Source organism: Nelusetta ayraudi, unplaced genomic scaffold (assembly GCF_046127955.1).
Source record: "Nelusetta ayraudi isolate G7.1 ecotype Tasmania unplaced genomic scaffold, CSIRO-AGI_Nayr_v1 ptg000021l, whole genome shotgun sequence".
Lineage (NCBI taxonomy): Eukaryota > Metazoa > Chordata > Actinopteri > Tetraodontiformes > Monacanthidae > Nelusetta > Nelusetta ayraudi.
Window position 1 is genome coordinate 4,877,501 of NW_027466071.1, and position 14,100 is coordinate 4,891,600.

At 46.1% G+C, this 14,100-nt stretch overlaps 1 protein-coding gene across 1 annotated transcript in view; it reads left to right on the forward strand.

The window, feature by feature from the left end:
- LOC142889135 (transcription regulator protein BACH2-like) overlaps window positions 1-14,100 on the forward strand; it is a 28,033-nt gene extending 13,933 nt beyond the window's left edge. The window contains exons 2-5 of the mRNA XM_076027767.1: window positions 1,355-1,646; window positions 4,114-5,565; window positions 11,907-12,113; window positions 12,996-14,100. Of these exons, the coding sequence (XP_075883882.1) occupies window positions 1,371-1,646; window positions 4,114-5,565; window positions 11,907-12,113; window positions 12,996-13,436 (2,376 nt within the window). The 5' untranslated portion in view covers window positions 1,355-1,370 and the 3' untranslated portion in view covers window positions 13,437-14,100. The remainder of the gene's footprint in view (window positions 1-1,354; window positions 1,647-4,113; window positions 5,566-11,906; window positions 12,114-12,995) is intronic.

Sequence of the window (14,100 nt, forward strand, 5' to 3'; positions counted from 1 at the left end):
GCCTGAGTTGTTATTTACCCGAACACAGAAGCAGAAATGGTGATTCTAACATCGTCTTTCTGGAAATATTACGTCCGCACTACATTACTCAATATTATCTTCAGACTACTGTTGACCTGGAATAGATTTGCTTGCTCACAAGTAACATCCAGTGGCCATATTTTAGATTGCAGAGCCTTTCATTCTCCTCCCTCCCTCTCCTGAGCTTGCCAGTGAACTACGGTGGCCCTGAGCACCCAAATCTGGATACCTGCTCCACCTTCTTCTTCTTCTTCTTCTTCTTCGTTGGTTTATTTGAGGACGCCCCCTAGTGTTCAGCCTAAATACCAAATGCTATGCTGTCAGACAGCTGGATAGTATAGTTGTATTGTGTAGTTAACCACAAATTAAGTGAAGAGAAGAATAAAAAGTGGGATAAGGCAAACTTTAATTTCTTACAATATTTGTCGTCACCAGATATTTCTGCTTTCATGGCACCTACCGAAGTTTCACATGTTTAATTCGACACTGTTTTTTGTCTGACACAACCTGTGAATTTAGTTTGGTTTAGTTGGGTTTGAAGGACACTTCAGGAAACTATATTTCTGGTGTGACCTGGTTGGGAATCAAACCCCAGATCTAAGGCATTTGCCCCACATCTCGCTTCATTGTCTATTTTTAAAGTCACAATGGAGCCAACTGCATTTTATTATCCATCCATCCTTTTTCAATACCTGCTTCCTCATGGGGAGAACCCAGAAGATACAAGGAGAACATGGAGAGAAACCAGCAGATACAAGGAGAACATGGAGAGAACCCAGCAGACACAGGGAGAACATGGAGAGAAACCAGCAGATACAAGGAGAACATGGAGAGAACCCAGCAGATACAAGGAGAACATGGCGAGAAACCAGCAGATACAAGGAGAACATGGACAGAACCCAGCAGATACAAGGAGAACATGGAGAGAAACCAGCAGATACAAGGAGAACCTGGAGAGAACCCAGCAGATACAAGGAGAACATGGAGAGAAACCAGCAGATACAAGGAGAACATGGAGAGAAACCAGCAGATACAAGGAGAACATGCAAGCTCCTCAGAGAAAGGCCCCAGTAGACCCCCAGGGAATTGAACCCACAACCTTCTTGCTGTAGGACAACAGTGCTAACCACTGCACCACTGTGTGGCCTCTGTTCAAACAGTGGACACGTTTTCCGTCTGTACCTTTGTATTAAAACACCTTCAACACGACCATGAAGCAACAGCAAAGCGGTGGTGCAAATTCTAGAACTTTGTCGGATTTTGGAAACTTGAATTGTGTTTTTGTTTGTAATGTAACTTAGAGTGTATATTTCCCCCTCTCTCTCCTCTGCAGTGCACCAGTGAGAGTGATGTCGACGGGCGAGGAGCAGGACAGTGAGGCGGCGGCGGCGGCGCCGCCCATGTACGTGTATGAATCCAAGGTCCACTGTGCCAACGTGCTCTTGAGCCTGGAGGAGCAGCGGCGCCAGGGCGTCCTCTGCGACGTGACGGTGCTGGTGGAGGGCAGGGAGGTGCGGGCGCACCGGGCCGTCCTGGCCGCCAGCAGCCGCTACTTCCTGCAGGCTCTGCTGGGCCACGACGGCTCACCTGGAGAAGCAGAGCCCGTCATCAGCCTGCCAGACAAGGTAAACGCCTCAAACACACACAGTGCACTGATGGCACAAGGCAAATGCAGTGTGTGAAATACCCGCCTGAACTTCAGCTTTCAGAGGTCAAACAGGGTCAATCACGTTGCCATATTGCTCCTTCAGATGCCCCAATTCTACCATCGCACATCAAACTATGCAACTTAAAACAATTTGGCCTCTGAAAGCAAGAAATGTAAAGATTAAACATGCAAAATAACCAGTGTGCAAAATAAAGGGGGTCCGTGGGCGATCCAGGAGGGGTCCAACCCCCCGCCCCCCGATTAAACCATGAGACCCCCGGAAAGCCTCAAAGCAAAATTTAAGGGGTCTCATAATTTTTCAAGAAGCTATTATTGTCGCCAATGTTCACGAAAATGATCACCCTGTCTGATATTCAAGCTTTTTAAAATACAAGTTTGTGTTTGTGTTTGTGTGTCTGTGTTGTTATGAAGACTGTGACTTGTATCCATGAAATATTGTGAGGTTATTATAGGCCTTTATTATAGGCCTCCTGCATGTTAAGGACATTTAGATTGGCCTTGAGTACCAATCAGGGGGATGTTGAAGGTGAATTCAAACACTCACCATCCCGGTCTCTCCTGCCATCCTTCTCTCTCGTCCTTCCTCATGGTGGACTGAGCTGCAGATTCTCTTGGATTCTCTCTTTGCCTATAAAGACGTGTGTGTGTACGCACGGGGGCAGCAGCTGCTGACGCTGGCTGAAAATAGCCTCAAGAATCACACAGATGCACAGACACACATATAGTTCATGTACATGCACACACAGCACATCTATAAAATAGACACCTACACCTTGCCATACATACACACACACACAGCAGAGTTCGTATGTAGACGCACATTTGCACACAGTAGTTGTGTTTACTATTGGGAATTTAAAAAAAGGATCCAAGCAGAAGACACTGAGGATAAATGACTGTCACAGAAACAACTTGAAGAAACAACTGAATGCATGCACTGTCACTGGGTTCAAGTCCCTCCTGTAGTGACTACATTTCTGTTTGTATTGTGGTTAGAAGTGTAGTTTGTCTGAATACTCTTTGAGCAGAGTCATTGAATTCAGTCGTCCAACCAAAATACTTCTTGTTTTAAATGTGTGACAGCCATCTCACCTGAAGGTTAAAGCAGCTGGAGGTGACTTTGGGTGGAAATGGTGAAGTGGCGAAGTCAACACGCTGCAGCGCCAGTTTACTGATGTGGGAAAATACAAACAGTGGCCTCGCTGGAGCGCTCGTATGTGTTCAGGAAAAACACCAACATGAAATGCAAAACAGACATTGACAATAACGGTGTAGCAAACGTTCAACTGTTTTATTACTTGGTCTTTCATCGAGGTTTCTTATTGGCTTCCATTCCCTCATTTTACAATCTTATGTATTTGTAACAGTAGTCTGTAAGACCGCCTCCAAATAAACGTGTGACGTTGCCACTTGAAAGTTACGCAGTGCAGTTACAGCCTGCACAACACCCCCCCCACCCACCCACCCACCCACCCACCCTCTCTCTCTCTCTCTCTCTCTCTCTCTCTCTCGCTGCCGAGCTGGCACCATTGGTCCTATTAGTCAGTTATCTACTGCTTTACAGAGGTTGGAATCATCATTTTATGGTGGAAAAGTTGCCTTGAGCTGCTTTAAGTGTGTAATATTTGGAAGAAACAGCGAGATCAAGTGGTTACAGTTTAGATTGCAGCATCTTTCACTTTCTCTCCCCCCTCCTGAGCTTGCCAGTGAACTACGGTGGCCCTGAACACCCAAACCTGGACACCTGCTCCACCTTCTTCTACTTCTTCTTCTTCTTGGTTGGTTTATTTGAGCACCCCCCTAGTGTTCAGCCTAATAACCAAACGCTCTGCTGTCAGGCAACTGGATTGTCCACACCAGGCTTCCTTAGAAATATGCTGGTGCAAGATGGCAGCTAACTGGGAGCACTGGGAGCCTGATTGATCTATGGAGTTCTCATATAACTATAATATAATAACATATAATGAATAAATATTTATTGTGAGTATACACTTTTCTAAGTGTATTTATAGTCCTTTATATGTTCAGCTTTTACCAATATAAAAATCATTAATTCAGTCAGATTTCACACACTGAACCTTTAAGGTGGTTCAATCACACAAATGCAGACATAAAGTGAGAAACCAAAGAGCACAAAACATTTTCGAGTGAGGAACATTACTAGCATGGAAATAGTGACGTCTACTGTGTGTGTGCGTGTGTGTCCATGTGTTTGTATTTCCCCTAATTTGTGAAGTCAGCAGCTGTAGAAGATGTGCAGTGCACTCTTCACATCAATCAAGGTTCTAACAAGTTTTGGTCTTAAATGCCAGGAATCTTACTCTGCATATTTGCAGCTCATTCTGAAGAATGGAAACCTTTGGACTGAAAATACTGATCAGGTCCTTAAACACCTCTTCTCTGCATGTCCCCCCCCCCACCAGGTGACGGCAAAGGGTTTTGCTCCACTGCTCCAGTTTGCCTACACGGCCAAGTTGGTCCTGAGTCGGGAGAACATCCAGGAAGTCATCCTGTGCGCCGACTTCCTGGGTGTGCACAACTTGGAGGACTCTTGTTTCCAGTTCCTTCAAGCACAGCTGCAGAGTGACGACCGACACGCCAGCAACTGCAAGGTGAAGTACGAAGACGACGTTGCGGCCGAGGACCAGTCGATAGAGACGAGGCAGTGGGCCAATCACGTAGCAAGCACCGATTCGCCTCCCGCCGACCTCTCCCAATGTCCGAAATACAGGAAATACCACTACCAGATCTCTGACGGTAAGCCCAATGGGGAGAGCCAGTACGGTGGTGACGACGTGGTCATGGCCAACCATACCTCAGTCAGCCCCTTGAGCTCCCGCCTGGCAGACCACCGGGCGGCGTCGCGAGCCCTCCTCACGCCCTCCAGGATCAAGGAGGAGCAGTTTGCCTACGAGGACGAGGGGGACGAAAGGAACGGCTGCGGCCAAGAGCTGTGCACCGAGGAGGAGGTTCTGGAGATGGAGCTGGAGCTGGAGGGGGTCCCTGTGGCGGCCGAGCACTCACCCAACGGGGGGTCGCCCTCGTCCTGCCTACGCTCCTACCTCCAGAGGGGCGGTCTGGATCTGAGCGCTGTGCCTGGCACCACCATCCAGCAGCTGCTCACCAACAGGTTGTCCCTCAACCACTACAAGGAGCTGGTCAAGGACCGGCAGAGGGACAAGAGGGACCTCAAGGCCAACGTGGCGGACGTAACCCCAGCGTTGCTGACCGGTACCAGCAAGAGTTTGGAGAGGCCGACGTCTGACGCCTCCTCCTCCTCCTCTTCCTCCTCCTCCAAGCACGAAGGAGAGCTGGACCGGTGCAGTGTCATCTTCTCCTCGGCGGCGGGGGAGCGACAGATTCTAGCACATTCCTACATCAACGAGAAATTCCGGGAGAAGGTCTCCAACCTGATGCAAGTAGAAGACCCCTCTGCCGGTTCTGGTCCGGCTCTCCTCAGCGGCAGCTGCCCCGTTCCCATCAAAGCGTCGGCCCACTCTTCCCCACCTCCCTCGGAGACGCAGACTCAGACCTCCAGTTCCAGATCTTCGTTTTCCTACCCGGAGGACACGGGCAGTGGCAGCTCACCTTCCAGCCTTCCTCACTTTGACTTCTCCAGCCAGTACTCAGGCTCTACCTCCGGGCTGCCGCACTGCCTGAGTGGCGGCGGCGGGGGGGCGGAGCAGCGGCAGACGCCCCACGGCAGAGACGTGGCCTTCTCTCAGGGTTGCACCAAGATCAAGAGTGAACAGGGATTCGGAGCCAGCGGCGCCAGCGGAGCCAGCGGAGCCAGCGGCGGCAACTCCAGCGACGACTCGGACTCCTTCTCCGAGGGGGACAGCGAGAGCGGCATCTCCAGAGTCGGCGGCCCCGAGGTTGGTGTGGCTTCCTCAGTAGAATGCCTGTGCCCACGTCTCCATCTCGATACTCTCCGGTCTTGACAAGGTCTTGGTTTTGGTTGGTGCCGTCTAGACTACAACCCTATGTACAGGAATGCGCACCTACTTTTTTGGCCTCACACAAATGTTGCCAGACTCGAAAATGGTGATGCGCCCTGAATTCAGGGCTTCTGGAAATGGGTGCTTAGAATAAGAATTTTCCTATTTTATCTATTATAATATTTATTTATTATTAAATGTAAAGTACAAAGTCTTGTTTGGAGACAGTTTGATGTGGCGGCAGAATGGGGGCACCCTACTGTATTTGGCACACCGACAGTGAACTCCTAGCCGCAACCATGGTTGTCTTTGCCCACTTGAAGAACATTGGTCAGAGACGACCACGATTCAGTTTTAGCGCTGAAATTGAATTAGAGACTTAAGGAAATCAATAAATACTCACATTACAGGCTGGTCTCAGCGATGGTGTGCGTGCACGTTTGTCTCAGTGGGACTCGCTCGTTTCCTTCAGCGAGAGCGACGACTAGCACGTGTAGCGCACGCACCCTGAAGGCACCGTGTGGTGGAGGAAGTTAACACGGTTGCCATGGGAACCTCTCCACACATGCATAGCTAACATGATGTGAGAATTTTTCACGGCTTAACATACGCACGTGCACGCTCACACACGCACATACACACAGGCAGGATATTAGCTTTATTAGATTGAAGCGGCCGTGGCCGTCAGTGTGAGTCACTGGAGATTTATTGCCACTGCGAGGGCACCAAGCGCTGCTCAGACGTGCTGCAACGCACACGCATGACAGTGTGTGTATCTACGACGCTACGCGTTATGTAACGCGTAGTATTTCTGACTCCGTCTTCATCAATTCCGCCGAACCTTGGTGGTCCAAACTGCCAGAGCGACGTTGCCGTGCAGTTGCATCATACATGTTTTGCAGCCTTTGTCTCTGTGAGCCACAGAAATGACGGCTTCGCATGAAAACAAGCCTTCAGCAAATCACTTTTCAAAAAGAAAGAAATGGCACGACTGTCAATCAAAGTTCTGTCTATTGAGGCTTAAATATAATCAGTGATGATTTGGAAAATCAGCGGCTGCATTTTAATAGAAATCACAGCACTTCATAATTATTACCTTTCCATCAAACTGGAGATAATGCAATGCAATGCAATGCAATGCAATGCAATGCAATGTAATGCAATGTAATGTCATATGAAATCTGACTTTTTAACATAACTGCATTGTGTGGCTTAATAGCCGAAACATTGTTTCAATGAGAACAGTGAAGGCACCACAGTGTACAGTTACATTTTACCTGTGTGTGTGTGTGTGTGTGTGTGTGTGTGTGTGTGCGCGCGCACGCGCGCATGTATGTGTGTGTGTGTGTGTGTGCTTGTGTGTGTGTGTGTGTGTGTGTGCGCGCGCATGTATGTGTGTGTATACGTGCGCATGTATGTGTGTGTGCGTGCACGTGTGCACGTGCCCGTCCGTGTCTGTTCTGTCCCACTTCTTCAACCCGACCTAGTTATGGTGACACCAACACACACACACACACACTATACAATGCCTGTAGGCAGGTAGAAAGTGTCTGCGTCCCCTCCACCATCTGCTGCTGCTCCTGACCTCTGACCCCTAACCCTCCCAAGCCTGCCCAGGCCATCCTACCTCTCCACACTTTACACTCAGCCTGCCTTCTTCATCATAAGTGTTAAAAAGACGTTTCCCTCCAGTTTCCTTTCATCTCATGTTTTTGGAACTTGTGATTGGTTGCTTGTGACTAACTTGTCATTTTTGATAGCAGCTTCTCTAAAATATAGCGGTAAAAAAATTAGAATGAATATCAACTTGCCATTTTATTTTTATTTTTAGGAATTGCTGCACTAATCTGTTGTGTCTGACCTGGACCACCACTTCCACAATAGTTTGCGTTTGATTTGATTTTTTTTTTTTTTCATTTTTCCCAGAACAAACCGCATGAGAAAATGTAAAAAAAACAAAAAAAAAACAAGAAAAAAACCAACTAAATTCAAAGAAGGAGGTAAACTAGTTTTATACAAGGGCAAAAAATGATAAGATGGAGCATCTCAAACTGTTCACCGCCAGTTAAAAATGGAAACCAGAACACGAGAGAGGAAGAGAGAGAGAGAGAGAGAGAGGGAGAGAGAGAGAGAGAGAGAGAGAGAGAGAGAGAGAGAGATGTGTGAGGGGATTTATGACCATCAGAGGCTCACTTTGTCATTCCAACCTTATTATGTGACTGCTGAGAGTCACAGAGCTATATATAGACAGTCTATAGAGTAAAAGGACAGACAGGCCCCTGAACGCACCGCGCGCACACACGAAGGAACCACTCGTTCATCCAAAAACAAGCGGCTTTCTTTCCTTCTGTCGTTCTTCTCTGCTCTGCTGTTGCACAAATGCATGATGTCATCTTTTACACTGCGCTGTGCTGAGCGCAGCTCAAACAGGAGGAAAAAAAACGGCTGTCGCAGCTCCGCTGGTGAGCTGCACTCTCACAGAGCGCGTGGAGTAACTGGTGGAGTAGAAGAACAGCTTGCGTTTTTCTTTTTCTTTTGTTTTTACGTTTTATTTCCAATCTGCAAATTTGACAAGGCTTCCTAAAACAATTCATTCACATGAAATAATATAACAAAGACAATTTAAGGAAGCAAAATTATCAAAACGCAGAAAGTAAAACTACGCTGGCTGTAATTTGACAGTCAATTAGTGGCTACTAGTTGCATGGCTTTCACAGTCATTTTACTGTAAGTATTTCACAGTAACTTGTTAAAACTACAACTCCTGTATCCTGTAATTTTCCAGCTTTTGTACAGCAGAAAACTGTTATTTACAGTACTTACGGTAGTTTCCTATGTACTCGCACTTTTACTGTGTAAGTAATGCAGTCAGTAATTTACTGTAACTTTACACTTGAAAAATAAGTGCAAGTTAAAAAAAAAATAGATATCTAGATCTTTTTTTTTTTTTTTTTTTTTTTAAAGGCAACTGTGAAGTGAACAAAGTCGAGTCAGCAGATTGATAATGAAATTCTCCTATGGTTACGCACCAATAGAGGAAGCACCAGAATGACCGCAAACACACAAAATGAAACCCTCGAAATCCTCACACTGAAATTCTAACATTAACAGTTCATATCAGATGAACCCATCCAAAAACACATCGAAATAAATAAAATACAGCAGCGTTGAGGAAAATTTCCAAAGAACAAAGAGCCACGAGCCGGGTCTGTCGTCGCAAGGAAGCAGACAAACACTGACACCTAGTGGACAGTGCACCGCAGTACTCTTTGTGAGAGGTTTTGCGACTTTTCCCCCTCAAAGTCCGTCACGTCACATCACGTCACGTGTACTAATCGATTAGAACGAGTTTTTTGTTGCTTATATTATTTTACGACCGAATAATATGATGCTAAGATTAATGAATAATGTTTGTGACAGGCAGGGCCGGCCCAAGCCTCCATGGGGCCCTAAGCAAAATTTGATTTTGGGGCCCTCTATTTCAGCCAATATTGACTGTTGATCATTCACGCACCTACTATGAGTTCAATGCAGCTCTGGTGTGTTTACATCCTATTGACGGCCTGACATGTCTTTACACGTGTATGTATTGCACGTTGAAATTATGCTGTTGCTGTATCTCCAAAGGTAAAATAATCAGAAACATAAGTAATACCAATGCAAACTTAATACGAATAATTTCAGTTAATGCATCATGGATCACGTTCAGGGTGCCACATATGGTTTTCACTCTCAAAGGGTAGCACATCCAGCTACAAGAGTGTCCTGGGGTTGATGTACACAACATTCCAAGTGATAAAGCACAAAGTGAGGTATATCATCTGGTTTTACTGAAAGTAACAAAAATAAACAGGTAGACAATGTTCTTGCGGTAAATGTGTCATCTGGTTTATTATTTTCGGTTTCAAAAAAGTGCAACAGCAAGGTGCAACAATAAGTTGTAGTGCAAGAACAACAATAACGTGCAACAACAACAACAAATAACACTTATATAGAAAATAATAAATTCAATTGTACAAAAACAGACAGAATAAAATAAAATAAACAATAAATACCACGCAAATACTTAATGATATAAATGAACAGTTACCTGAAACAAGGTAACACAAATGGTCTAAAAAAACAAATATAAAGTTGAATAATTAGGTCTTAAAACCATCCACTCCTTAAACCTGTGCTTCCTGGCTTTTCTAGAGGCAAAGTCACTTATGATGACATCACTGTAAGAAATCTGATGGCCAACTTTGTTGTTGATACTAATCACTGCCAGTCCACTCAGTCTTTCTTGTGCCATGGAAGATCTCAAGTAGTTCTTGATCAATTTGAGCTTGGAAAAGCTGCGCTCTGGAGAAGCAACTGTCACATGGAGAGTGCAGAGGCATTAAGAATCACACTTTCATCAGCAGCTGCACTCTGTTGAAAGTGTGTTTTTGTACAATAATATATCTTTGATCATATAGGAATCATCATTTATGCATGGAAAAAAATGGAATTCTTTTTTTTTTTATTATTATTTTTTATTGCTCTTGGGGGCCCCCTAGTGGCCTTGGGGCCCTAGCCGTCGCTTACTTCGCTTGTGCCTTGGGCCGGCTCTGATGACGGGCAACAGAATTGAATGTGTCTTATTTATCACACACACTCAACATGGAAGACAGTTCTGTAAAAAAAAAAAAAAAAATTGAATATGACGCTGAAGTTGGCGCCACATTCGCCGCGGTGCTTCTCAGGTTTCGATTCTACCTCTAAAAAAAGAATCCTCAATTTGACCGCTAGATGGCTGTGCTTATCCCAACACCTTTCAACATATGAAATTCAGCTAATCATTATGTCTATGTTCAGGTGGATTTTTCACACAATTATACATTAGAAATTGACTGTGAGATATCATGGTAAAGCCTGGGAGCTCTACTATCACAATCAGTTGACATAGTTCACGGGAAATAATTTTTGGCCTTTTGGGGGCACTCCGAAGTTGACAACGTGGCCATTGACCCTAGCCTCCATGCTCCTCATAGACTTGCATGGCATTAGGGTTAGGGTTTTGGGGTTCCTCACGTGCTAGAATCCCCAAATTGGGTGTGGGCGCTTCTTGAGGGATCCTGATCACAAAGCACGTGGCCTCACGGCTCTAGCACAAAGTTGACCTTTGACCCTGTTGGATCACCTTATTGTCTAGTGTCGTGCTGACGATCCACGTGTTCGTTTAATGAAGAGTTTTAGGAGAAGAATGCTGATTTTATTTTTAGCATGCAAATTCAGAATATGATTCTACAGAGCTCTGGGTCGAGTTCAAGCCTAACATCAACAAGTGCTATCAGGTCCTGAAGTCTGACTGACTCTTTGTCCCCTGGTCTTTTTGATAGAGAAGATCCAGTTGTTCTTGCTGGCGTGCTCAGATTACGTCCTCCTCTGATTGGTTGTCTGGTCTCCGCACCCGAGTCTCATCGGATGTTGCCGCTGCCTTTGTTCCCAGATGTAGGCTGAGTTCCGAGGTATAGATGCTTGGTAGGGAGATGCTGGATCCTCTCTCGGCCTGGTACCGCAGGTCACCTAAGGTCACTGTTTTATGATGGGCGCATTCCTGTCTCTTCTCTTTGGTATCATGTAACTCTGCACAGAATCTTATAGAGTATGTTAAGCATAGATTACCCATCTTTAAGAATGCATTGACTTATTTAAACATATTCATATCAATGATTATATAATTATGCATATTTATATCAGTGAGTATATAATGAGGCACGAGCATCAAGATTAAATTTAATATTACCTTCAATTGACATAATGATTTTTTATTTTTTTTTTATATTGAACGGTGTTGGAATAAGCACTGCCATCTAGTGGTCAAATCGGGGAACAATTTCTTTTAAGGTGGAATCGAAATTTATGCAGCACCGCGGCGAATGTGGCGCCACCTTCAGCGTCGTACCAAACCAAACAGCCACCACGATACAACTATGTGCACGTGAAAGAACATCAAGAAAACGTCGCAACAAGATAGAAAATACAATTTGCAATTTGCAAAGCAAACACAAAGCAGCATTCAGCGAAAAATGTTCAGTTTAGCCAAGATTAGCAATGAAAGAAACGAAATGTCTCCGCCGCTTCGATCCTGTTTCTCTTTCAGTCGTTAGAAAATACTCTGACAAACTAAGACGACCTTGTCTAACTTCTGCTTTTGTTTAAAAATAAAATAAATCAACAAGCCATTTTTTTTAAAGGCGACACCGTCATGGATCTGCCGTAAACTTGTGTGCGTTCCTGCTGCTGGCTTGCAGGTCAAGCTGCCCTTCCCTGTGGACCAGATCACCAACCTACCGCGCAACGACTTCCAGATCCTCATCAAGATGCACAAGCTGAGCTCGGAGCAGCTGGAGTTCATCCACGACATTCGCCGTCGCAGCAAGAACCGCATCGCCGCGCAGCGCTGCCGCAAGAGGAAGCTCGACTGCATCCAGAACCTGGAGTGCGAGATCCGCAAACTGGTAGGACGCAACCGCGCGCACGACACACTCACGCACCCACATAAACATTTGGCCCGTGCATACGTTTGTCTGGTGGAGGCACAACGGGGGGGGGGAGGGAAACAAAAGAACAAACAAAGCAAAGTTGCAACCAAATCAGTGTCTTTTGAAGCCCCACAGTGTTGAATCTTTCTTGAAATGAGTCTGAAAAACACTGCAGACTTGTTGCGACATTTTGGTTCAAGATCTTTATCAAGCGAATGTTTGTGTCAGAAGAGAAAGACGTCTTGAACTGGAGTTTAATTACCAGCCTGGCATTAAGACCTGATGTTAAAAAAAAAAACATCTATAAACATCAGTCTATTGAAACACACACTGTTTGGCGTCATTCGTTAACCCTGCCCCTCGCTGTCCTAGGGTGACGCCTTCCGGAACCCACGGTGTGAATACCGTAGTCCTTCAGTAAACAAGCAAGCTGCATTCATTCAGTGATGAGACGCTCGCACATTTTCAGAACGACCACGGCCACGATTCAACGTTGACTGGACCTGGGTGTGTCTTGAGGGATCCTGGTGAACCTGCAAGTGGTCCTATGTCTCTAGGACGAAGTTGACCTTTGACCCCACAGACTTGCATGGCATTAGGAAAAACCCTCGAACCCACCATTTTTTCACGTTATGACGTGAAGTCTCTTTATTTTTTCAAAAATCTATTTCGAAATAACGAAAAACAAAAGAACTGTCACATTTAAGTAGCGTGCTAGTTTCAGGCTTTAATGTGAAATTATCATCTACAGAACAAAAAACTTCACGTTACATCATGGAAGTTTCGCGTTTTTTACGCGATGGTCTTTTTTAATCTGATTTCTTCCCTCTCTGTGTCCTCCTGCCTTCCCTCCTCCAGGTGTGCGAGAAGGAGAAGCTGCTGAGTGAGCGGAACCAGCTGAAGGTGTGCATGTCGGAGCTGTGGCAGAACCTCTCCTACCTGTCGCAGCAGGTGCGGCGGGAGGTGCAGGACGCCCAGCAGCCGCCGCCCCCCACTTCCTCTTCTGCCACCGAGGTCTCGGCCAGCATCGACCTCACTTCCTGTCCGCCGTCGCCCTCTTCCTCCTTCTCCTCCTCCACCTCTGACAACGAGGGCTTGTCCCGGTCCCGGTCCGGTTCCGGGCCCGGTGGCAGCAGCAGCAGCAGGAGGAAGAGCGGGAGGAGTAGTACCGGAGCGGGCCAGCAGGGGGCAGACTGTCCGCGCAGCCCCGCAGTGACGGTGGATTTTTGTCAGGAAATGACGGAGAAATGCACGACGACGGAGGAGCAGCAGCAGAAGCGACGCGAGGCTTGTACTTAAAGAGAGAGAGGAGGTGCAGACACTGACTCCTTTCTTATCCTTGAGATGTGAATTGTTGTTGTTTGTTTGTTTGTTAATTATTCCGTTGACTTTGAATTTCACAAACGTCTTATCAGCAATACTGCGCAACAGGTATTTTTAAAGTGGCGACGAAGCAAAAGCACTGGCAGCTTTTCTCTCTGAAGGATCCTCCTTCCTTCCTTCTCTTTCTTTCTATCTCTCTCTCTTTGTTTTGTGTCATATCTTTCTTTTCATCTTTCTTTCCGTCTCTTTTCTGCCTTTCTTTTATCTTTGTGTCCTATCTTTCCATCTATCTATCTTTGTGTTTGTTTTTCTCTTCATCTTTCTTTCTTTCTTTCTTCTCTCTCCCTCCGCTCCTTTGTCCGCCCATCCCGACTCCTCCTCCTTGTCGCTCCTCCACTCCTTCACTCCCTCTCTCTCTCTCCTGTCATTGTGGGAGGTTGAACTCAGGAATCTCTCCGAATGTTGCGTTTTTCAATGTGCGCGGACAGTTTTTTCCCCCTGCGGCCGTCCGGCCAACAGCAGCTCCGAGTCGGAAGAAATCAACACATAATCACACAGTCAGTCAGTGAATCAGTGAGTCAGTGGAGTGAGCCGTTCAGACCTGTTGCTAGCGTACCGACCCCTCGAGCCGGGAATCAAA